The sequence below is a fragment of the Pogona vitticeps genome, chromosome 12 (genome assembly GCF_051106095.1).
Source record: "Pogona vitticeps strain Pit_001003342236 chromosome 12, PviZW2.1, whole genome shotgun sequence".
Lineage (NCBI taxonomy): Eukaryota > Metazoa > Chordata > Lepidosauria > Squamata > Agamidae > Pogona > Pogona vitticeps.
In genome coordinates this window covers 21,036,920-21,061,847 of record NC_135794.1, presented here as the reverse complement: position 1 = coordinate 21,061,847, position 24,928 = coordinate 21,036,920, and the positions used below count along the sequence as shown (strand labels likewise).

Here is a 24,928-nt window from a genome sequence, read left to right as displayed (position 1 = left end):
TTTATTTAACTAGTGCTTGCTCAAAAGAGATCTGGCAACTTAAATTGCTGCTAGACAATTTAAGTGAAAACCTGGAGTGGATTCAAATGTCCCTTTGAAATGGGAGTCATCACGGCCTTCCTCCTAAGGAGTCCTTCCTTGCAGGTTCGCCTCCATGCTTGCTCCTTCACACCATGTTCCATTCTTCAGCTGGGAGGAGGCCCCATCTCATCTTCTGAATCTAAATCTGGGTGCCATGCCACTGACAAGGAAACGGTCCTACCCTGTCTTCAGAGGCGGTCTGCTCTTCTGGGCAATCTGGCTCTTAAGGCTCTGGATCATCCTCTGGAAAGGGTCTCTTCAGCACACACATGGCTGCCCCGTCCACATAGGAAGCTGAGCTTTCCTTCTCCCACTCCCCCTCAATCAGGTGCAAGGAGGATGAAGGAGCGGGAAAGCCAGCAAGGGAATCTATGCTATTTCCAATGTCAGAAAAGATAGCAGGGGTTCCCACTGCAGTACCCCAGGGTCCATCCGTCCGTCTGTCCGTCCGTCCGTCCGTACGTATGTATGAATGATCCATCCATCCATCCATCCATCCATCCATCCATCCATCCATCCATCCATCCATCCATCCATCCATCCATCCATCCATCCATCCATCCATCCATCCATCCATCCATCCCATTTCTATCCCACCCATCTAGTGCTGGGGCACTACTCTGAGTGGCTAACCACAGTTAAAACACCATAACCCAATACCACCCATAAAAACATAAACAGAGAACAAAAAAAAAACATTAAAAAACCCACAGTATGCTTTTTTAAAAAGGAAACCTGGACAGCAAATCAAAATGAAGATCAACTTAGGGGCCACAAAGTTGTTACGAGGGTAAGATCTTTCCAAAGGCCTCTTTGAACAGTATGGTTTTAACCTGTCTTGCAAGCTTCTTCCCTATTCCTTGTCAACATTCTGATGAGGACACAGCGATCAGTGGAGCATCAGAGGGGATGCCAACCTCAAAAGCAACAGCATTCACTATCACCTCATTCTCTTGAATGTTTGCATGGAGAACATGACTGCTGTTGTTGTTTAGTAGTTTAGTCGTGTTCGACTCTTAGTGACTGCATGGACCAGAGCACGCCAGGCTCTCCTGTCTTCCACTGCCTCTCAGAGTTGAGTCAAATTCATGTTGGTCACTACGGTGACCCTCTCCACCCATCTCGTCCTCTGTCGTCTCCTTTTCATCTTGCCTTCACACTTTCCCAACATCAGGGTCTTTTCCAGGGAGATGGTCAAAGTATTGGAGCCTCAGCTTCAGGATCTGTCCTTCCAATGAGCACTCAGGGTTGATTTCCTTCAAAATGGATTGGTTTGTTCTCTTTGCAGTCCTGGGGACTCTCAAGAGTCTCCTCCTGGGAGACTGCTGGGCCAACCCAAAGCTGCCCTGCTTAAGCAAAATACGGTTGACATGTCCCTAATTTAATCTTTGAAAAAAAAAAATGGATTCTAAAGAAAAGGTGGACAGGGAGGAAAAATGAAACAAGCTTCTTCTAATTTATTCAGCTCAGGATTTATCAGTATTTGAGGCAGAGAGAGAGAAATCGCTTTTTCAAGATTACGTCGGGGAGAAAACAGCTTTCTTTTGAGTGTGTAAATTAAGCAGATCTCATCCTTCAAGCAATTTCATTTTCTTTTTTTAATTGATCACTTTATTAACATTAATATCATTATATAGCCGCATTCTGTTTGTATTAAAGAAACACAAAACATCTTCTGATGGGCAATCTTTATTGTTCCAATTAATACACTCCATTATTGAGACAGGTTATTGAGGATGAAATCCTCTAACCTCAGCCCTAACGTACCACACTTCACTAAATTTGGGTATCATCAAAACACAGCTCAATAACTTGGGAAATCCAAAGCTCATATTTTAAAAGTAAGTCATTATCGTTTTCTCTCTCTCTTTCGGCAGTTTTGCTCATTTGACAGTATAGGGAAATGATAACTTACTATAATTTTCTCCTTGCTTGATTACAAAAGCCATCAAAACCTTGCACGAGAGAAATGCAAGACAACTAAGGATAAATGCTATATCCATAACTCTCCTAAACTTGGTTTCATGGATTCATCCATTACCTTTCTTCCTCAGCTTTTCTCTGGTAAAGAGCCTCGTGGCGCAGTGGTTAAACCGCTGTACTGCAGCTAAAACTGTGCTCACGACCTGGGGTTCAAATCCCAGGTAGCCGGCTCAAGGTTGACTCAGCCTTCTATCCTTCCGAGGTTGGTAAAATGAGTACCCAGCTCGCGGGGGGGGGGGGGCAATGTGTAGCCTGTATAATTAAATTGTAAACCGCCCAGAGAGTGCTTGAAGCACTATGGGGCGGTATATAAGCAGCACGCTTTGCTTTGGTAACCTCAACGCAGGTTTAGCTCATTCTCCTTAATTTATCCTCACAACACCCCTAAGAAGTGGACATGCGGGGACACAACTCCTGGTTTAAGGTCATCCAGTGAGTTTCATGGCCAAGTGGGAATCTGAACGTAAGTCTTTTGACTTGTCCAATTCTACTGTAGGCAAGGAGAAACTATAGTCTCAGAAAAAAATATATTTATAGCAACATGTTTTCTGTATAATACGATAATTTAACTATACGAAACATTTAAAATACTGTCCCCTAGGGGAAAAATATTGCTAAAAATAGGAGTTTTCTTCTCTTCTATTTCATGTGATATAGCCCTTGAAGAAGGCTGAAAAGACCAAGCTGAAACACATCAGACTTTTATTTCAGAATAAAGTATATACTATAATTTCTACATCTTGGAACTAAAGTCTCTCCTTGCCTACAGCCTTTGGTGGATGGACCCGTTCCCTTTTGATATTAGTCTGGTACTACACCATATTGCGTTAGCACTAACATTTACATTCTTAAGCTACGGCGTTGTGGCCACTCTCCCAAGAGAAAGCAGGAAAGTTTTGGGGAGCTGCAGGAGAAACCTGCACCCCCAAAGTCTCCATAGGCCACACCAGATTCCCAAAATGGATGGAAACGGCAAAGCAAAAAAAAACACAACAGAAGAGAATAGTCTGCTTGGAAGAGCCCAAAGAAGCTCTAGTTGAACTTGTGCTAATAGGTTTCCTAAGACAAATGTCTCCCTGAGACAAAAGCTGATATTCACGGAGGCCTCTAGGAGTATAAAAGCTCTTTCTTGGTTTGGTTTGGGGGTTCCTTTGTACAAAGGAACTTGGGAGGGTTTTAGAGTCTACATACACGTAGACTACAGGTTGAACGTTGACTTCCCTATTCTAAGTCAGGGGCAGATCTACTATGAAACTAATGAAGTTTAAGCTCCAGGGCTTCTTATTCTGGTAGGACCCCAGAAGCAACTTTAATCCACATTTTTTTAAAAAAATGTTTGTTGACCTGTCAAGGAACAATTCCACCGAAGAAGATAACAGAGGTTACTCAGGCCTCATTGCTGGTTGTGAAGGCTGGATCATAACCGTTTAAGCCCCAGGGCCACAAAAACATAGGTCTGCCACTGATTCTAGCCCAGCTTTGGGGGAAAGACTGGGCTGGGTGATATCAACTTCACATCTAACACCATTGCTGTGTGTAGGTGACACTGTTTGCCACTCGGGTCTTTGTCATGAGGAATAACCACTTCAATGGCAAATGCAAGTAGATAAATAGGGACCACCTCGGTGGGAAGGTAACAGCATTCTGTGTCTAAGTCGCACTGGCCATGTGACCACGGAAGATTGTCTTTGGACAAAATGCTGGCTCTATGGTTTGGAAATGGGGATGAGCACCGCCCTCTAGAGTCGGACACGACTGGACAAAAATTGTCAAGGGGAACCTTTACCTTACAGCTGGCGGAGCTGGGACTGAAGTCTGCGTAAGACACAAGCCAAAATTCCATGTGTACTAAATCACACTAGAAGAGGCCCATTGAATCAGTGGGGGTTTGGAGAGTCCAACCCTCCATAAGTTCAATTGACTCACATTGGCCTACTATGACTGCAACCTATCTTAGCATTGCAAACCTCAGTTAGAGTAGACCCATTTGATTCAGCAGAACCTACAGAGGAGTTGGCTCACAAAATCCTCATTGATCCTTATCTACTACACTAAGCCACAGGCTTTTGGACAATGATTTGATATAATGGGTGTTAAAACTATTGCCCTTAAAATCTGCAACTCCCTGGTGTGAATATTAAAGGCCTTAATACAACATGGTAAACAGAAAGGAGCTTTTGTTCATTGACTTTTGATGGTGTTGTGTGCCAACAGATACATTGCTTTTCAACATGTTTCCTGTAAATCAGCACAAATGAAAAATTATTTCTACATAAGCATACCTATAGCCCCCAAATTAATTAATGTTGCTAAACATCACCCCTATCTTATCTTGGTGCTTTAAAGTCTCGTCTTCCTCATAGCAGTTATTAGGTATTATTGTATACGCCTTTTGCTAACATGTGTTTCTTATCTTGAATTAATTATAGCCTTTCAAACAACAAACATGTTGCCAAAGTGAAACCAGCTGTGATTAGTGTTCTTTGATAATGATGTAATTATAAATATTTAGAGCATGAGATTTCAGCAATTCCCATTATGTTCTTTGATTCCTCGCACGTGCAAAACTGTCTAAAATTAAATAGCTCAATACACAGCTCACGAGTACCAGATCTCAATATTTGCTAGCGCAACATTCATAGTTGAAGAGAGCATATCAATGTTTTATGCAGCAATTCTAAAAACAGGGACATCCCAAACAAAAGAATCTATATTTTAAATTGGTATTTGGATCAGCACCAAATTTGACACAGTTACATCTGGCAGTTTGTTCCTGCTCTGCACCAAATTTGGGGAAGTTTGAACATAGGGTTTTTGAGTTACGATTTTCTGAAAAAAGTTTTTAAAATTACATCCCATTCAGATATAAGCAAGCCCAAAGTATCCCATATTTAAAATATGTAACATAAATTGAGGGGAAAAAACTATCTTGCTCATCTGGGAAAAATGTTGGCCACTTCCATTTTTCTTTATCTAGAAAGGATTCAGGTTGCAGAAGCTGAAATATTGATCCTCAAAAAAAAAACCCCTTCAAATGGGATAAACAGCCATTTGTTACAAGACTGAGCATGCATAGTACAGGCTTGCCAGGAAGAGCTTTGGGAAGGATACATTGTAGCTTCATGAGTTGGGGAAGGAGATATTTGGAGAGCTGCATGACAGGTAAAGGTCACAAAAGCAGAGTTTAAAGACATGTTTTCTTTAAAAATTAAAAAAAGTTGCTATCAAGAAAGCAATGTACCGACAGTTCTCCAGAAAGGGGAACGTTTTGCCATGTATCTTCAGGGAATTAGCATAGAAAATTTTGTAATGGTGAGAAGTAATTAACTTATGAAAAAAGAATCAGGTTCTGGGCTTTTCCCCTGCTTGGTGTCATTTTCTGAATGATAGTAAGCACAAGAAGGTATCCTGTAGACCATTCTGACTGCCGATATTGGTGTCATCAACCTCTAGGCTGCCCTTTGCTAAATAAAATTGGGTAGTCTCTATCCTGCTGTCACTGCAGGCTTGATATTGTGCAGCAATATCAGGCTATTTCCTGGCCTTTTAAATCATGGATCGAGAAGAACAATTTCTCACATTCATAAACCAGAGGGGAGGAGGTTGGACAATCTGAATAAAAATCTGCACTATGCAACTACGAGGCCCGGACATTTCTGATTTTATTTTAGTTGACAGACCTTTATGCCATAATGGTGGGCTCTAGAAATGTCCTAAGGCATAGAAGGGAATGCAAGCAATACCAGCATCTGTAACGGATAAGCCATATGAAGTCTCCTGATAGGCCTGCCCTGGTGAAGGTGCTACGAGCAAGAACTCGAAGATCGTGTTGGGATTTATTTATTTATTTTGCTTTGGTTTTGGAGGGTTTTTTTTGGGGGGGGATAGTTTTGTGGTTAAAAGCAACTTTTAGAATCCTTCAGGCAGCAGCAGCATCAGGGGATGAGAACCATAGGACAGGCAGGGACCCTAATCAGCAGGAATACAACATGGCCAGATAGACTTGTTCCAGCAAGGGTCAGTCAAGCCAACGCTTTGTTGTTTACCTATCATCCTTGCTCCTTTGTCTGATACACAAGCCAGCATCATCAAACTCCCTCGCTTCCTCTGCTTCCCCTTCCCACTCGTCCACCTCGAACCCCTTCCACTGTGAATTCACAATATCGCCTTGACAATATCACCCATCTTGCTTGCCTACCCTGAGAGCCTGCCGTCACATACCAGGATCTTGCTTCAGTCTAGTTGACTGTTGAGTTACTCAGAGATCCCCTGGAAAATGCTATGAGTTACCTACTTCTAATTTTCAGTAAGCTATCACTACACAGGTGACTATTCAGTGGAATACCACATTAAGATTTAAAAAAAAAACAACCTTGCCAGTCCACTTATCCTCAGTGAAAACGCACTGAGTCAAAAGCCTTAACCGCTTGACCCTGCAATTTTTTTTCATGCCTCAAATAGGAACGAAGATAAAAGCACCTTTAAAAATCAGCAACAGCATTAGCACCCCCCAAAAAAAATTTAAGCAAAGATTTACATCTCTGTTCTGGATGCTGTTGCCCAAGAATTCCATCATCCCCAGGCATTGTAGGCAAGGGTCAGCACTGATGGGATTTATAGTCCAAGACCACGGTGAGTCGTGCAGGTTCCCTATTGCCCCACCCTGTCCAAATTGGGTGAACTGTGTCAGGGGATGCCAGTGTTCAGACCTAAGCGCTGCTGATCATCACTCTGATGTGTGGCGTCACGTACGGAAATGGAGAAGGACGCCCCTGGGCTTCTACACCACACGGGTGAATCAATTTAGACCTCAGGCAAAAGTAGGCCAAGCAAATGCAGTGGAAACTATTTAAAGGTGGTGAAAGGAGGCTCTTGAGACCTCAGGACCAACAGATTAAGTAACAACTTTAATCCTCCAAGAAAAGTAACCACAGCTGAGGAGGATCGGGTAACCCTCAAACTGTACATTGTGCATCTAAAGAGGTTTTTCCAGCACAGGACGTATGATTGACAAGCTCTTGTTCTCGAGTCATCAGGCTTGATATATATGGAGGGTCTTTTCACACATTACCAAATGTTAGCACAGGGCACTGCCTGGATCCCTCTCTTTGGGGGGGGTGCCAATGGACCTAAAGGAGAACCAGTGGGGTGCATGGGATAGAGTGTCAGAGTTGGACTCGGGTCAGTTGGATTCAGATCCTCACTTGGTCTTGGACACTCCTTCCATGAGCCTCCCACCTAGTAGGGCTGCCATATATCAGAAGCAACCCAATGGGACATAACTTGTCCATGAAGAGATTGATATATAGAGTGGTTAGCCAGTGAATATAGCAGTGTTTATACAGTCCTAGAGGGCCCTCTCAAACCCTCATTTACTTGGAGGATGGGAAAGGTCTTGCACACGGACATAACTTCCCGAGACCATTACAAACGGCAGAACATCCAATGAGAGATGGACATGAACCACCTGTTTGGCGGTTGAAGCCAATTCAGCCAGTGGCCACACAGCTGTTGCACGGATTGGTGCCCTGCCCACTCTGGTGGACGACTGCTTGGGGGCACCACCCTGGTTGCCCTGCCCCACCCCTTCTGGGTGCTGCCTTTCATTGGGTGCCTGCTGGAGGGGGAGGGGCACCATACTGTAGAACTGTAGATCCAGCACTGTGTTCGGATCAGGATGTCAGGATTTGTTCCTAACAAGTGAACAAGAGGTTAAATTTAATATTGTTGGGCGAATGTCAAATGGATGACAAATGCAAAGTCATGCCTGTAAAAGTCAATGTAAAATGGATGATGACGATGAGATGCAGCTGGAACCAACTTAGGTAGTGCTGGTTAACTACGTTCAGCTGCTTTGTGTAGAGAGACAGGCTGCTCTTACTATATAAGCAAAAGAGTAAGAACAGCACATTGCCACACAGTAGCGAGTCTGGTGGCCTTTACTTCTTTAAATGTCTATGTTGCTTTAAGACATTTATGCACAAGCTATGTATATAATGCCATGTATATATATCTGATATATGCTGACAAATCATATAGTAAGTCTAAATATATTATGTCATAGGTTTTTATCAAACTCTGTGTTTTTTCCTAAATCCTCCGCATCTTTACTCTGCTTATTAGAAGTGAGGATTTTAAGCTGTCTGATAAGGGACTCTGTTTAACCTGTTATCTTGGGGCTCCAAGGCTTGTTTTCATCAACAGGGTGCTCTGGGAGTTTCAAGATCTAAACGCTGCCTCCAAGCAAATACCGCATCCGTTGTTGGAGTTGGCACCCAGCCAACACAGGAAGGTCCAAAGTGAACCCCACCTTCCGAGTCCTTCCTTCCAACATCTTCTCTCCCACCTTTGGGTCCAGTAGGAGTCCAAAGGGGCATGAGCTACCTTTTTTCAACTAAACGCATCACCATCTTCCTGCCCCACATCCCTCCGAAACATCCATGACCAGCCACTTTTCTGGTACAAAGGGGGAAGGGGCAAAAATGCATTAAAATGCCAGATCAGATGGGATGTGCCCTTTTAGGGGAAACTGGGAGGCCAGCCCTCCAAGATCCTAGGGAAGGCCTAGGGAACCCCCCCCCAACACGTGCCCCCTAAATGTTGCCCATTCTGCTTTAGGGATATGACAGACCGTCTGAAATCTCTTTGTCAATTTGTTTTGTTTTGTTTTAGCCTGCCTTTCTCCTTAAAAACGGACCCAAGGCAGCTTACATACTTAGAACAACAGCATTTAATGCTAAAGTATGCAAATACTAGAAAGGTTCGAACAAGCAGCATACTAAAAAGGATCAACAGAATACCACGTGCCATTTTGAAAACCCTGCAGTGGAGCGCAGAAGAAATGAAAACCATTTAAAAGAACTAAAATAAACACTAACATCCAAAAATTAAGTGCCCGCTAATGTATTTCAAAACAGAATTTCACAACATCTTTCGTAGGGTTGGCAGCATTACTAGTTAACACATGCCTGAGTCGAGAGGCAGCTTTTTAACAGGTGCCCAAACCAAAGTAGGTATGGCACTTCCCGAGTTCCGGGGAGAATTGCAAGCGATGCCTTTAGGCAGACTTCTGACATGTGGCATTGACTTCCTCTTTTCCTCCCCAGAATGCCAAGAGCGGCTCCAGGGAGTGAATGTGCTCTCAAGAATGGAAGAACAAAGTGTCTCTGGGAATGTGGTTGGCAGAGGAACACATGAATTGGATCCACAGTCCATTCACACAAGAATCCATTTCCTGGGTTTGACCTGGCCTGGAACTTACAGTGCAGTCCTAACACTAACACACACACACACACACACACACACACAGAGAGAGAGAGAGAGAGAGAGAGAGAGAGCAGGTGTAAAAAAACTGGGATGGGTAGAAGCTTCATATGCTAACAAAAATACCTTTATACTAACAGAAATTCCTTATGCTAGCTGATTTCTGAGATCTGCCTGCAGAATTTTCTGCTGCCTTAAACCTACAGCAGAAAAGCCACAAAAGGAGGCAGAGAAAGAACTGTTACACTTGTTCTACAATCCATAGACTGACATGAGGCTGGCACATGTTCACAACCCTTTCCGTAATATTGGTCTTTTTGTGCTTTTTTAAAGCTTGCCAACACAGAGAAAAGTGCAAATTTCAAGGCTCGAGTGCATTCCAGTCCATTTATAGACTCGACAGAGGTTTAATCCATACACAGATGTGGTCCTGACAATGTTCTCCTTCATCTCTGCTTGCCCACGAGCAGGCAAGGACTCCTCAACCGAAATCCGATGGCCCAGCTAGAGGAGATCTGTTGAATCAACTGCTGAGCCACAAGGCAGCAGTTGTGCAAACCCCAATGATGTAAAGCAGGGGTCTCACCCAAGATAGCACCTCTTGCACCCTCCATCCAGAACTGCAGCCTGCTAGCCAGCCCACCTGTCTGTCGGCTAAGGAAACTCCTGGGCAGCTTCCTCGGGCTCTTGCTCCGCTTGGCAGAAAATCTGATGCGGCCCAGCCTCTCACCCAGACTCTGCCTCTAGCGGCCCCCAGGTAAATTGAGTTTAAAACCCCTGATGTAAAGGATCTGTTATTCTACGTAGAACTAACAATTAGATTTCTACTGCAGTCCACACTCAGAAGATCTCGCAGTTGGTCTGGAACGGGCAGAAGCCTCTTGTGCCACAACCACCACCCTTATACCAGCTGGTCTCCGATTGACTGGCACAGAGATTAGCTGAAATCAATTGGTAAAAGAGCACCCCCCCCAAAAAAAAGGGACTTGATCCACCACCACCTTCTGCCCACATTTGCAGCCACTACGTGGGATCAAAGTTAGGACAGATCGAGGCTATCCTAAGCAATCTAGTCTAGGAGTTGAGTTGGATTCAGGACAGCCTCAGATGGTTCAGGGTGGGCTCAGTTGACCCCCCCCCAACCATCACTGCTGCTTAGGCCTGTACCTTTAAGCCCTCCCCCTCCAGACTTGGGATGATGGATGCTATACTCGCTTCCTAGACCGGTATTTGGAAAACAATGGCACCAGTCCCTTTGCTCCACCTTGGAAAACCATGGAAATTCACCTCCGTTGTTGCAAAGCTGCTGATTCTTTTTAGGAAACACTAATTGCATCTTCTTTTTTAAAGTCTTCTCTCCCTTGGATGTATAGGTTTAAACAAATCAGCCTTTTTGTAAAAGTTTCTCCTAACACCTCCTGCTTTGCGCCATTTCTTTCCACCCGTATCTTTCCCACCGCTAATGCATTTCTAATCAGGCAGTTATTATATTCTGGGGAACTTGTCACAGAACATATTGTTGTGCCACCTTTAAAAAGCCTCTCATCAAGCTGGAATATTGAGAGAATCAAGGAAATCTGAAAGAAATCAAAACACCTGATACTTTGCAAGTGGCTTTTTCGACTTAACCAGGATCGTTAAATGCGATTGGGGGGCCTTTTCTTCACAACAGCGATATATTGAGGTAGGTCGACCCAACGCAAACTCATTATTCACATGGCTTTGATTCAATCATTTTAACACACTGTGAATCCCTTTAATTAGATTTGCATAGATGACAAGTCCTCCTTGAGAATACAGCTTGGTCAAGAACATCATGTCTTTCCCCTTTCAAACAAGGAAGATATTAAAAGTTCCTTTTTTTGCCCATCATCTTCCAGGATCCAGCAGCTGCGGGATCAAAGAACAATACTGTGCCTGTATTCAAGCACATCCTCTTTACAGGGGGTTTATGTAGTTCAAGTCCAGCATAAGAAGACTGGAATACTATTAGCGAAGAGATCCACGTCCTGGAAACTGCTTGTCAGTAACCATTACCAGCAAGTAGACCATGAACTGAGTGGATACAGGTCTCCTGCTCTCAGTCTTCCATACTGTGTTGAGACAGATCCTATTTCTACTTAAATCACGAGCAACATTTTTCAACATGCTCCATGAAATGATTAAAACATGTCTGATTGTTGGCATGAGCTTTCTCAGCTCTGCATTTCCAACCTAGCTCAGTTTTGTTTTATGACCAATTATCAGGAGGCAAACATGGACATTGTAATCTGAAAGACACAAAGCTCTGCGGGAATCACGTCACTTGCATTGTGCAGCTTCACTTATCAGGGACAGACTAGATGACCTCTACAATCCCACCGAACTCTATGATTCTGTGGTCAACAGAGATAATGCAGCTGGCCTAGATCACGTTGTCTTACAATAAACATCCCAACTGTTTCAAATCACAGAATCATTGTTGTCTTACACACATCTCAATACCCATAAGGACTTAGGGTTTAAAAAAATACAGCCTTTTAAATGATGCCACCAGAAATATTCCTTCTTCGACGTTAGAGAGAAGACACAGTAATTTGAAATGCTTGTCTTTTTATTCCTCATTTGATTTCTTCTTCCCACTTATCTTTCAAGTGAAATACTGTAGCCTTATCCATCAAAGTGGTACTCAAAACCCTATTCTGATCAAATGGGCACCCGGCACCAGCTTTCCCCCTCCGAAACGTGAAGCAAAGATCCACAGCAGCAAAAACGGAAGGGGAAGCATCATCAGAAAAGAAATGAGGAGCGATGAGTGAGCAGAGATCAGGCTCACCAAGGTTGGCCCAACCTGCAGGCGTCCCTTATTAACTCACTTGAACATTGACTTTCTCAACACCTTTGCCCCTTCCCCGTGCAGAATGTGGATGACTCTCCAATAAATCCGTTTCTCCTCCCTTTATCTTTTTAAGGGCCTGGTCCGTGTGTTTCTCTCCATAATAGAAGAATGATGTATACAAAAAGAATGAAGAATGGCAGCCCCAGCTCACTGGGCTTCTATGACTTCAGCTATTGAGTATTTTAAGCACCGGAGGTCAAATGTTCCACCTGTCCCTTCCCTGCTGATGTCCTTCTGTCCATCTGCGGTGTAGACAGATGGCAGCTGAGATACCATGGCAGCAGCATATGTTCTTCCCACAGTTTCTCCCCCCCCCCCGACCACACACACATACAAACACACCATGTCTTCAGTTAAAATAGTATGAAACAGAAGAGTTACGGCTTCTTCCGGTGTGGGATACCAAGACCAGCTGAAGACCAGAAGCCGCTTCCCATTGCAAACACTGCCAGATATTAAATGCTGGGTATGCTTTAAATAACATCTCCTTCCAATTTCCAGGTCCAAACACCCATTGAAGCAGAACTGAAATATTTCCTGAAACTATATCAACAAACTCCTTTGTCTCTTAATTTATTTGGTATATTTTTTTCTCTGTCTGGTCCTGCTTTGGTACCCCCATTTTGCTCCCTTGGACAACCGTTTCGCTATCCTTTCTGCATTAGTCACACAGGATAATCCCAACCAATCAGGAATCAAAGCAGAGAGAGCATCATGTCACGCTACTATATAGACAATCAGTTTTTGTTAGAGAATGACTTTGGAGCTGGGATTTTAAGACACGCAAACAAGGCTGGTCCTAACATGTAACTGATGCAAGATGCCTCCTTATTCATTGTTCGTAATTTTAAACACTGTCTTTTAATGATGTATTGTTAACCACTCTTGTGTAATAGTTTTCGACTTTTGAGTATTGTCTTTCATTGTGGTAAGTATCCATTGGTCCTTTTTGAGGAGAAAGGCGGGATACAGATATTTCAAAGAAAATAAATAAACATCCACAGGGAACTTGCAGGAGAATGTGGGGAGGACCCTCTGTCTCATGCGTCATCCACCGCACACATATTCCCTGCTCCCTCATCTGCCAAGTAAAACCCTCCCTGGCACTCAGGGCAGCTTTTCATCCACCCCTCCATTCTGTAGCCCACCAGATCCTCAGCGAGGACAGGTGCGCATAGCCTCTCCATGAGACAAGCCCTTCCGATGAGACAAGTGAAGAATCAACCGTGGGTTGGAGGCAAAGAATGCAGCCCGGGGTTAGAAAGTCTGGGTCTTAGAAAGGCATGAGTAGAACAAGCCTGAAGCTATGGCTTCCCCAAAATGGAAACAGATGCATGAAGTGGCATTTCCCTTCCCATCCTCAGTCATCCTCCTTCATCACAGCTGCTTTCTCCTGAGCTGCAAGTGAAAGAAAAGCTTGGAAGGTGGACAGAGAGGTCCTTCCAGAGACAAAGAAAGATCCTTAGCTCCTGGAATGGCACAGCCAGCATTCCAGTGGCCACGCATGCATGAGTATTTGGGGACTTTGAGGGAGGGCCCAAAGGTAGATCCTCCCATTTGTTGAAGGAATATACCCATTGTCCTTATTGGTGTTACTCCAACCTCGTATGCTGCCTTGGAAAAGTTTGGCTGGGAGGGAGTTTTGTGAGCTGGGGTGATTGGCAATCAATCCAACAGTAAGCCATTGTTTCTTCCCTGCCTCTGATTTTGAAGAGAGTCACGCCTCTCTCCCTATTCGTCTGTTGGCAGTGAGTTTGCTGCTAGAATGTAGTCTGCAGGAGCCTGAATCCATTGAGACCTATCATTGAAAGTCCATAAGCAGTCATTTCTGTACAGTATGCTGGTTTTACCTATTCAACTGTGAGTAAATGTCTCTTACTAATGTCTCAGAGTGTGCTATTGAGGCCATGAGTGCTAGTTGATGAGAGTAAATAGGTGGGGGGGGGGGACTTGAAGCTAATGTTCATTTTGTTCCTGAAACAAAATCTGAACATGGGACATGGAGGGTTCCACTTAGACTCTGGAGTCTGCTTCAAGGTAACATAAATAAAATACATACCCAGACAACTGCCTGTTTGGTCTTTGAGGGTTAGGCTGGCCCTGTATTCGAGATGAATATTATCACTAAGATGAAGCCAGGAGCCTCTTGTCCTTTCACAATCTCTGCTTTGAAGTGGAACCCTTTGATGTTTCGGTTGCCAAATTCTCCATGAGAAGCTCGACGATTAAAGTAGCGGCTGCGTTTAGCAAGTGACCAAGCTGGGATGAACTGACCTGCAGTTGTCTGGCAAAAACAGCCTTAGCTTCACTGAAAGTGTTGGAGTTTTTACAAACTCGCATGCTGTCTTTAGTAGGTTTGTCTGGAAGGGATCCTTCTTGGCTGGGGTGACCATCAATCTATCCAGCGCTAACCAATCATTTCTTCCCTGCCTCTGAATTCAGAGGGAGACCCACCTCTCTGATCTACGTTTCTTTTCTTTAGTCTGTTGAAAACAGTCATGTTTGCATGTATGCTGTTGATTTGTTCAATCATAAATAATGAAACCTTTTATTCTACTAATGTCTCAGAGTAAGGTATTGAGACTGTAAGTGCCGGCTGATGAGAAATGGGCTGGACTAGTCTGGGGAACGTGAAGGTATTGTGCTCTGTGAATCCCTGTACCTTTCCTTTTTGATATTTAGGTACCATAGCACAACAGTGTTGGCACCAAGCCTTGTTTAAAAAAGAAAATGAAAGGCATTATTTGCAAAGATCCAGCCCACCCAGGCTCCTGCACCATCCTGCCAACCACCAGTATCCCTACACAGACTTTTCTGCATTGGATCAAGCAATCAGCCATCCGAATCCATGCAAATGGATTTACTATTAAACAAAGTAAAAGCCCCAGGAGCAGAGGGAAAATCCAGGTTGATTCGCATTGACTTTTACATCATGTGGTCGACAGGAAAAGAAACTGCAAATCAGACAATCCCAACCATGCAGCATTTCCACCGATGGCATCGCACCTTGAGTCCGGTATAACAATAGAGCAGAAGGAAAGGAGTGGGAGACAGCTATTGGCTGGCAAACAGGAACTTTCTGTGTCTTGTTTCACATCAGGTCCCGGTATTGTGAAGAAAGGAATCTAGCCCCCATCTTAGCATGTCTGTTCCCATCAGCACGTCATTTTCACCTCTTCTTTTTTTGAATTGTAGCTGGTTGTCAACATCGCCATCCAGCACACTGGGACCAAGTTCAAAGCTGAAACATGCCAGCTGCCCCAGAGGGTGCCAACTCTGAATGAACACAATCCACAACCAGAGGCTGAGGGCCTCAGGAAACATGTATGCCATTTTGAAGCTAGGAACGAATGCCAAAATGCCTCCGTGAAGTGTCAACATACACCATGGAAGAGGACGGCTGAGTAGACACCCCCAGCTAAGCACATATCCTTCGGAGGGACAAAAGGCAATCATCCAAACAGTTATTCAATTCTACTTCTGTTTCTTTGGGATAGTGTTCCCTTATTTCTATCCTGTAGTGGAAATTCTGTTCTTTTTTTAAAGTACCAATTTTTTTAAAGGCAAATAGGCTACAGTGCAAAACACAACAGCACATGGGAACAACCATGAAATTAAAAATAAATTCCAGCGTCTTCAGCCACAAAAACCTTGAGCGTAGAGAAGAAGCCATTTTTTCTCTTCCCATATCTGAAAGCATTTTCTTCTCAGTACCTAAAGGTTCAAGCCTGCATTGCACTAAAGAACATTCTTCTAAAACCTGGACGGTTCAGGCAAACGGCCATGAGGAGTCACAGGCTGCGTGGATGCTAAGAGAGTAACTTGAATCCATAATTCATAGAATCATAGAACAGTGAAGTTGGAAGGCCATCAAGTCTAATTGTCTGGTTCATTACCAGTACTTTTAATCACTCTGTTTTTGTTTCAAAGCACAGACTTGATTGAGTTTTTTCAGGAAGGACAGAGATTTATTGTTGAAACTTTTAAAACAAATCTCATCCAAATCTCACCTTAACTCAGCCTCAGTGTTAGGTAACGGCCTGATTTAAACGGTGTTAAAGGGAATACTTAAATGTATGGAAAGTCACATCAGGATTTTGGCCAAATAATCTTCTGTTTTAAATAAACCAACCATCTGAGGAAGGCTGTTTGAAATAGACGATCATGTAGCATTATAGAGATGAGCACGAACTCAAAAAATAAATTGCCAGATTCATCAAAAATCACTAATTCGTCATTTGTATTCATCCAAATCAATGCACCTGATGAATACCAACTGATGAATTTTCAGTGATTTTAGATTCATTGATTTGGTGGACTTTCCCCCAACTCTTCTCTAAAATCCTGCCAGGTTTGATGAAGATTGGGTTTTGGATGTCCATGTTACGCACCCACAAAGAGGGACCCCCCCCAGGAAAGTTCTCCCCAGGCACCTATAGACACCAACATTCAGAGAACCTTCTACTAACTCTACAGTCCCTCGAAATTTGGTGAACATTGGGTTTCCCCAAGCCAGCTGCTAAAGAGCGCTTTCCTGGGGGGACCCTCTCTGTGGGTGTATAACTTGGATGTCTAAAACCCAATCTTCACCAAACTTAGCGGGATTGTAGAGGAGAGTCAGCAGAAGCTGCTCTATGATTTTGGTGTGTCTAGGTGTCTGGGAGGAACATTCTAGGGGTGGCTCGCCTTGTGGCTGTCTAACTCAGACATCCAAAATCCAAACTTCACCAAGCTTTCAGGGATTGTATTCTTTGAACTTGACGAATCACGAATCAAAACAAATGGCTATTTTTCTGATTTGTGTCCATCTCTAATAGCAAATCATATCCAGTTCAAGTACCATAGGCAGCTAGTGGAGAAAGCGACCCCGGCTAATTTTTCCCCTAAAATATCATTTAGACATTTCCTCCCTCTCACTTCTCCGAGATCACCCATAAAAAATTTTTCACCCCTTTTTGGACATCTTCAGATTTGGGGCACCTTGTCCACCACCAGTTGTGATGGAGAGGTTAACAGTACCAGTCACACTCCCTGCCACAAAATATCCCCATGAAACATAATCCCGAGGAATTTAGGGAGGAATGGAAACTGCCTCTCTAAAATGGACCAAAGCAAAATCTCTATGAGCCAAAATCTGGACATATTCTGAAGCAAAATTGATATTAAGGAACGGGCATTTGACAACACCATTGTGGTCACTGCACCAAAATGTAGTGCCAAAGAAAAAAGAAAGAAAAAGAAATGGGGGGGGGATATTGCAAAAGAGCATGAAAAATGAGCCAACAAAGGAAACATGAAACAAGAATAAAAATTTCCATTAAAGGAACAGAAGTCAAATCATGCTTTTAGGTTTCAGAGCAATCCTCAAATAGAACTGGGGGGGGGGAGAGAGAGAATCAAAACATTCTCACACACCCTTGCAAGAAAACTTAATGGGAAAATCCCCCAGTTACATCCGTGTTTTTGCAATGACAGCATAAATCCTTTCTGCTGAGCTATTCAGGGCAAGAAAACAATCCGAAAGGACACGTCTGCCACTGTGACATCTCTATACCGTTCTCCTTTGAAGCACAGAGTCCTTTTCTTTCCGTGCCATCTGCATTTCCGCAGCTTATGAGGTGGCATAACACAGCTTAATAGCTTCTCCCTGTCTTTAAAAAGAGGCATTGCCTGGCTGCACCACTGAACGCTTTTCCCCAAAGACACTAAAATTTCTTTACTTCCCAAACGTGTTCCGTTCTCCTTTCTTCTAACACAATTGTAATATAACTGATGCAAAGTAAAAATCAAGGGAACTACAATATTAACATTCAATATATATATATATACTGTATGATTATCCTGCTCTTCCATCATAGAAACATAGAATTAAAGAACAGTGAAAGTTGGAAGGGGCCTATAAGGCCATCAAGTCCACCCCCACCCACTCAATGCAGGAATACAAGTCAAAGCAGATCTGCCAGGTGGTTGTCTGAATTTCTCTTGAATGCCTCCAGGGTTGGAGCACTCACCACCTCCCCCTGAGGCCATGGGTCCCATTGTCATACTGCTCCAACAGTTAGGAAGTTTTTCATGATTTTCAACCAAAATCTGACTTCCTGTAATATGAGCCCATTGTTGTGGGTCTTGTACTGTGGGTTGATCAAGAACGGATCCTGCCCCTCCTCTGTATGACAGTCCCTCAAGTATTTGAAAAGTGTTATCCTATCACCCCCTGTCTTCTTTTCTCAAAGCTAAACATGCCCAGTTCTTTCCGTCTCTCCTCATAGGGCTTGGTTTCCAGCCCCCTGATCATCATGGTACTCATTTTCTGTGCTTTGTAGCAAGAGTTTTATGTCATAGTTTCACCTGAGAGATGTAACTATCCCCATGATCACTCAATAAATGGGAATTTAAACCATGGTTCCCTAATCTTATGAAACTAAAGCTTAATAGGAATGTATTTTTCCTACAGGTAAACCCATTTTCACTCTGTAATGCAATTTCTTTGTTGATGATGCACCTCTTGCAATCAGGCTTTAAAAGCAAGCCACTGTTTACCTTCTAATTTACCTATCAGAAAACAACAAATGGCCAAATGCAAGATACAGAGGTGAAGAAAATCACATGCAATGAACAACTGAAGTCTTTTACAATTCATCAAACACCTCTTTTAAAAAGCACTAAACGTATTTTGTAGCCGGGTACTCTATTATCTGATAAACACAGCAGAACTACAGACACTGAAAAGATACAGGTTTGTCTTAAGCAATAATGCTTAGTTTTGAAGTGGGGGGGGGACACGAACAAGATTCCAGTTAATGTGCCTGCTTGGTGCACACCACAATGGTTGCGTGTGTCAGGCCGAGGCAAAGAGGCAGTCACGAAAGCAACAAAATCAGGGAGCTGGACAGGGGACAGATTGTATTTGTCTTCAGTGTGGAAGGGACGGTCACTCTCGAATTGGCCTTCTCAGCCACACTAGACGCTGTTCCAAGTCCTTCATACAGAGCATGTTACCATAGTCTCTCGAGACTTAAGGATGCCTAACTAACTAACATTAAGAACAGATACCCCTCTTAAAATGAGTAATTGCAGTGGGGTGCATATCCATAAATGCACCTTCTATCACATATCTGTTGGTCTTACGGGTACCTTGAGCCTCTTAAGTCATTTTACTGCAGTAGGGAAATTGCTACCTTTCCCCTTGTCTCTTTCCTTTCTTTTCTTTTGAAGTGCATGAGCAATTGGGTTTCGGCAAAAAGGACCTGGAAAAAGATACAATTTTTTTTTCCAAGTGGGATTAAAATCTGGCAGAGATGGTCCCATTTTTGCTGTTGTAAGCTATCCTGGGACATTATGGGGGTGATCAGTGTGACAGAAATGTGGGTAGGAGGACGGAGAACAGGATGGATACATGAGGAGGAAGAGAAAAGGTGGAAAGACGAACAGAAGGAAGGCTAAAAAGGGGGAGAGATGGGTAAAATAATAGACAGATGGAAGGGATGATAGATTGGATAGATGGAGAACAGACCAGGCTTGGGGAAGAGGGAAGTGACAGGAGTCTTCTCTGTCCTGGACTTGCCTCCTTCTCAAGTTTGGTTAAACTGCAGAAGCCTCTGTGCTGCAAGGTCAGAAGACCAGCCGCCGTAAGATCAAATCCACGCGATGGAGTGAGCTCCCGTCGCTTGTCCCAGCTCCTGCCAAACTAGCAATACGGAAGCAGGTAAAAATGCAAGTAGATAAATAGGTGCCACCTTGGTGGGAAGGTCATGGCATTCCATGTCTAGTTGCACTGGCTTGGAGACGGGAATGAGCACTGCGCCCTAGAGTTGGACATGACTGCACTAAATGTCAAGGGGAGCCTCTACCTTTACCTAATCTTAGTCAGTGGTGTCTCCACCTGTGGTTCCCAACCTGGGGTCCCCAAATGTTCTTGGACTACAACTCCTAGAAATCCTGGCCAGCAAAGCTTGTGGTGAAGGCTTCTGAGTGTTTTAGTCCAAGAACTTCCGGGGATCTTAGGTTGGGAACCACTGGTCTACAATGGATTGGCAGTGACCCACCTGGTTTTAGTTAGACATATTTCCAAGCCTTCCCTGGAGATCCCAGATTGTGAAGTGGGGGGGGGTCACTTCTGCCTACCTGCATGGCCAACCACAGGATTCACCACAGGGCACATCAGCCATCAGGATGATGATGATAACCTTTCAAATGCAAAACTGGAAGGGACCCCTATGGATCATCGAGACCTAAAGCACTGAGCTATCCAAATGAAGAGGGGTGAAAATTTACGCAAAAGCCACTATTTCTATCTCCTCCATGCCCACAGCTAATTAAAACTTCCAAGAATCATACCGGTTGACACTATGCTAACACTGTGTGATGGGAAAGCATGATGTTACATCGCTTCAGGTTTGCTGCGCCATATCCTTATGGAGCAACACACACCAATTCCAAGAGCATATCAATTTGTTGTCCACTAGATGGCAAGAAAAGGGAGACAAACACTGGACAATCCTTGGTTTTCAGTACCTGACTTCACAGGTTTTCAGTCTGGGCAAAAATGAGCCTCTCGTCGTTCGACTCAGCCCTGACTCAGTTGAAAACCGGGGAGATTCTTCCTCTCATCATTTCAGCCATATCTAACATTCTAAGAAGCCTTCTCCCTTCTCAAATAACAATCTTCTTACATCTCTTTAAATGCATCTTTCACTCAATAGCAGCTGCAGGAATTTACTAGAGGTAGGATGCCAACAAGTGTAGCAAGAAGAACCAAAATATAGGAGCCATGATGCTTAACCCCCCCCCCTCGAGCACCAAATCCCATCTTCTGTTGCATGTATAACATTCTATTAATGTCTACATTTTAGGGACATACAATTAAGTTTGCATTAAAAAAATTACAAAAGTTTGTCTTTAAGGTGTTGCCATGTTTTTATCTATTTTTACCTTTTATTTCTGTTTTGCGTTTACCTATGATGCTTGTACAGACTCACGCGGCTACCTTTTCTGCAACAATAGAGAAATGCTGTCGTCGATGATGATGATGATGATTATCCAAAAACACCAGGCACACTCAATCAAAATTATAAAAACATTGACTGGTATTATGTAACAGATACAAATTTTAACCAAAAAAACCTATGTATCTATTAAATATCGGCGCACTATGTATGCTGTTCCTGTGCCATTTATTCATTATTATTATTATTATTATTATTATTATTATTATTATTATTATTATTATTATTATTATTATTATTATTATTATTATTATTATTATTATTATTATTATTATTATTATTATTATTATTATTATTATTATTATTATTATTATTATTATATGTTGCAAGCTCTCAGAATACACAGATACCTTTCCTAGCTCCAGGAATGTGGAACAGTACCTAATAGAAATTATCCTCTGCAGTTCCAAATCCAGACCTAACACCCAGGTAACGGGGTGCTTAATTTAAAAAATATTAAAAGACAAGAGGCATGAAATTTTAATCACAGGGATTCATTTTATTCTTCTGCTTTGAAGCCTGAGAAAGATTCCGGTGCTTGCAACAGACTTAAAAAGAAATAAAGGTTGTTCCCCCCCACTCCGGAAAAAAAGATACAGGGTAATAAAAATGTGACTTGATCTTTACATAGTGCCTCAGATTCTCAGAGGAAATATGACAAAAGCCCTAAGTCGATAGGGAGCCTCCTTATGCCTACATTACAGTTTGCCAGCCGAGAGAGACATGCGCTTCCCTAAACTAACCACCTGATATGTTCACAGCAGAGAGCGGTTTTGAAACCAGAGTTCCTGGTTTGTGGGGCAGCTCTGTTTTAAGCATCCAGTGTGATCACAACAACCCGATCTACCCTGATTTTGGATGGTGGAGGGATGGGAAGGAAGGAAGGAAGGAAGGAAGGAAGGAAGGTAGGAAGGAAGGAAAAAGAGGTCTCTCACTGATCTGAAGTCCTCTTACCTGCAGGGTGGAAAGGAGAACCTGTAAGCCACTATTCTCTGGCTCAGCCATGCCCACTCGCTCCCTCTCTAAGTCGCAACCGACCACGTAACTCCACTAGAAAGCTTTCCACTGTGGCACCGTCCCTGTCCCAGTTCAGAAAGCAAGGGAGCTAAACCCCCGGGCAGGAGAGAGTAAACATCAAAGCAATGCAACTCTAGACTTTCCACGCAAGAGATAAATGGACACACACACACACATACACATGTACGGAGACCCTGCCCAACCCTCTCCCCTGTCCTCCTGATGCTCTCCCACTGGGACGGAGAGATTAAAAATCCGAGGGATTAAGCAAAGCGTCCTGCGAAAGGTCTGGGTGTTCAGTGCACAGCGAGAGGCGGTGATGGCCGAGAGAGGGAACAGCTAAGAGAGGCAGAACTTCAGATCCTCTGGGCAAAGCTTACGAGGGGGAAAGGAGGGGGCAGACAGAGCAAAGCCTGGCGGCTTGACAGACATTCTCAGCTGACCCGCTGAAGGCTTCCAGGGGGCTGTGGGAGGCCGCTCGGCCCTTGCCAACGTCCCTCCTAGTGAAACTGGAGACAGAAGCCCCAGCCGGCAGCCAGGAGAGCCCAACAAGACCAATATAACAGACACCGAGAAGAGGGCTTCTTTACAGGATCCCTGACCATTTTTGTCATCTGGAGCCTTGTCTTGCACATGAACAGAGAAGAGGGAAAGGGGGTCAGCTTCACCTTCCCCTGAAGTCTGGTGTTTGTTTCTTTTCATCTTCTTTCCATTTCAAACCAGAGATTTGCAGTTTACGAATGCTGCAGAATTCTTCACCAACGAAACGAAACTAGAGTTTCTTTGGGTTTTTTTCCCCCTATGGGCACTGGCCCAATTCAAAAAGCGTTCCTCGTTCTAGTCTCCAGGAGAACCGTGTTGTATCTGCCTGCCATACTCTCAGGAGCATCCGAGGAAAAAAAAGTAATTGGCAAGCCAAATTCGGCACTATCGCTTGAAGGCATGATTCAAACCCTGATTTTTTTGAAGGGAAACACTCAATGCCCTGAGTCTAGATTGATGAGTCTGGCAGTTGGGGTATTTCCTTGATTCAACTTCCTTTTCTTTTCCGTCCCGAAGTTGCCTCCATTACAGATATAGTCATTTTCAATTTTCGAAAAATCTGATTTAGAAACTGAACTGACATGAATGTTTCCCCTTTCCTACAGGCAGGACACCAAGCATGTTTTGTGTGAAAGAAAAGTTTTGGTCCATCCTCTAGGTGAATTGGTAGATCTCTTGGAAATAATTCATTGCAACTAGAGATGGAGACAAACCTGGAGAACGGTGGTTTGTGGTGGTTCGTGGGTAGCCACGAACCACCACCAGCCAACTGGAAATTTCAGCTCATGCTTGGCGGAAGACGCTACTTGCTCTTGTTCTGCTGACGACACCACCGCCACGCTGCTGTTGTCCGGCTGTCACCCCCACCACTACAACAAAATAGGATCCCTGAATTTAGGCCATGAACCGAACCACGAACCCACCTGATTCGTCAGTTTTTCTGGTTCGTAGTTCGGTCCGTGCCCATCTCTGTCGGTAACTGATCCATGCTCCCTAATTTGTTAATATATTCAACAGTGACTTCAATAAATCTCATTGCCCTTATTTTTAGTAACTTTTTTTTAAAAAATCTAATTGTCACCTAATAACCTTTGCTGACTTCTCTCTTTTGTGAAGTCCCTAACCAAACCATCAACAGTTTCAGCACACCCATGGAACGGAACCTTCTTGGTCCAAGGAGCAACCTGTTGCAATAGTTGTAGTGAACTTTGCTGTTCAAAAAAAATGCAATGGAAAAAGTGAACAGAAGAATGCTGATTGGACACCTCCCATTCAGTTCTCTTCTCCTGTATAATCTAATTTATATTAAGTTGGAAAGGGGCTGTATCTGAGTGACAGTGAACTTGCTTTACATGCAGGAGAACCTGGGTCGACACTCAGGTAGGACCCAGAAAGAGTTCCATATGCAGCTGTTTCAAGGCAGTGTATAGATTAATGAGGAGACACATACAGTCACACAAAAAGGGTGTGTTTTTAAAACACGTGTAACCCAAACTGAGCCCGCCCAGTCTGGTCACACGCAAAGTCTTCCCCATGAGACGCCCTTCCTTCCTGCTTCTACTGTCCATCTAGATGCCTTTTGAAAAAGGAACACATCCAGAAAACCAAGATTCAGCAGTTCAGAACGGGCTGCAACTCATCCGGTCACTGGTGAGCTTCACGGCAACAGCGCCACAACACAGTTCAAGGCAGAGGTGGGAGAGCCGCCAGTGCTAGATAGTGCATCGCTCCTCAGAGTAGAAGCAAGAGGAGGCCATTGTCCTGGAGAGACGGGGGAGACGTTGGGTCAGCAGAAGATCTCCTCACCCTCTGGAGCCACTTCTGGCTAGTGAGATAGACCCTAGGGATGGGAATTTTGGATTATTATATTATTTCTGGACAACAAATCCCATAATTCTCCATTCTCAGTGTTCCACCTGACAGACAGGCGTGTAAATGTGGGTCACCTGGGAGGAAGGGCTCAACTAGAAGGTTCTTGAGGCATAGGCTTAAGGCTGCCCAAGTTGCCTTTTCCTGCCCCAGTGCAAGCGTTGAACTGAGGTTCGACAGCCACCCTCACCATCAAAGAAAGGCAACTTATCAATATAACTGATAAAACGCCCAGGACCTGGAAAATCAGGGCAATCAGGAGCTGAGCCCACGCCGATGCCTAGCAAAC

At 43.7% G+C, this 24,928-nt stretch overlaps 1 protein-coding gene across 1 annotated transcript in view; it reads right to left on the bottom strand.

Annotated features, from left to right (window-relative positions):
• AGBL1 (AGBL carboxypeptidase 1) overlaps positions 1-24,384 on the bottom strand; it is a 326,572-nt gene extending 302,188 nt beyond the window's left edge. The window contains exon 1 of the mRNA XM_072981877.2: positions 22,165-24,384. Coding sequence (XP_072837978.2) covers positions 22,165-22,215 — 51 coding nt within the window. The 5' untranslated portion in view covers positions 22,216-24,384. The remainder of the gene's footprint in view (positions 1-22,164) is intronic.
• Positions 24,385-24,928: the final 544 nt, after the last annotated feature.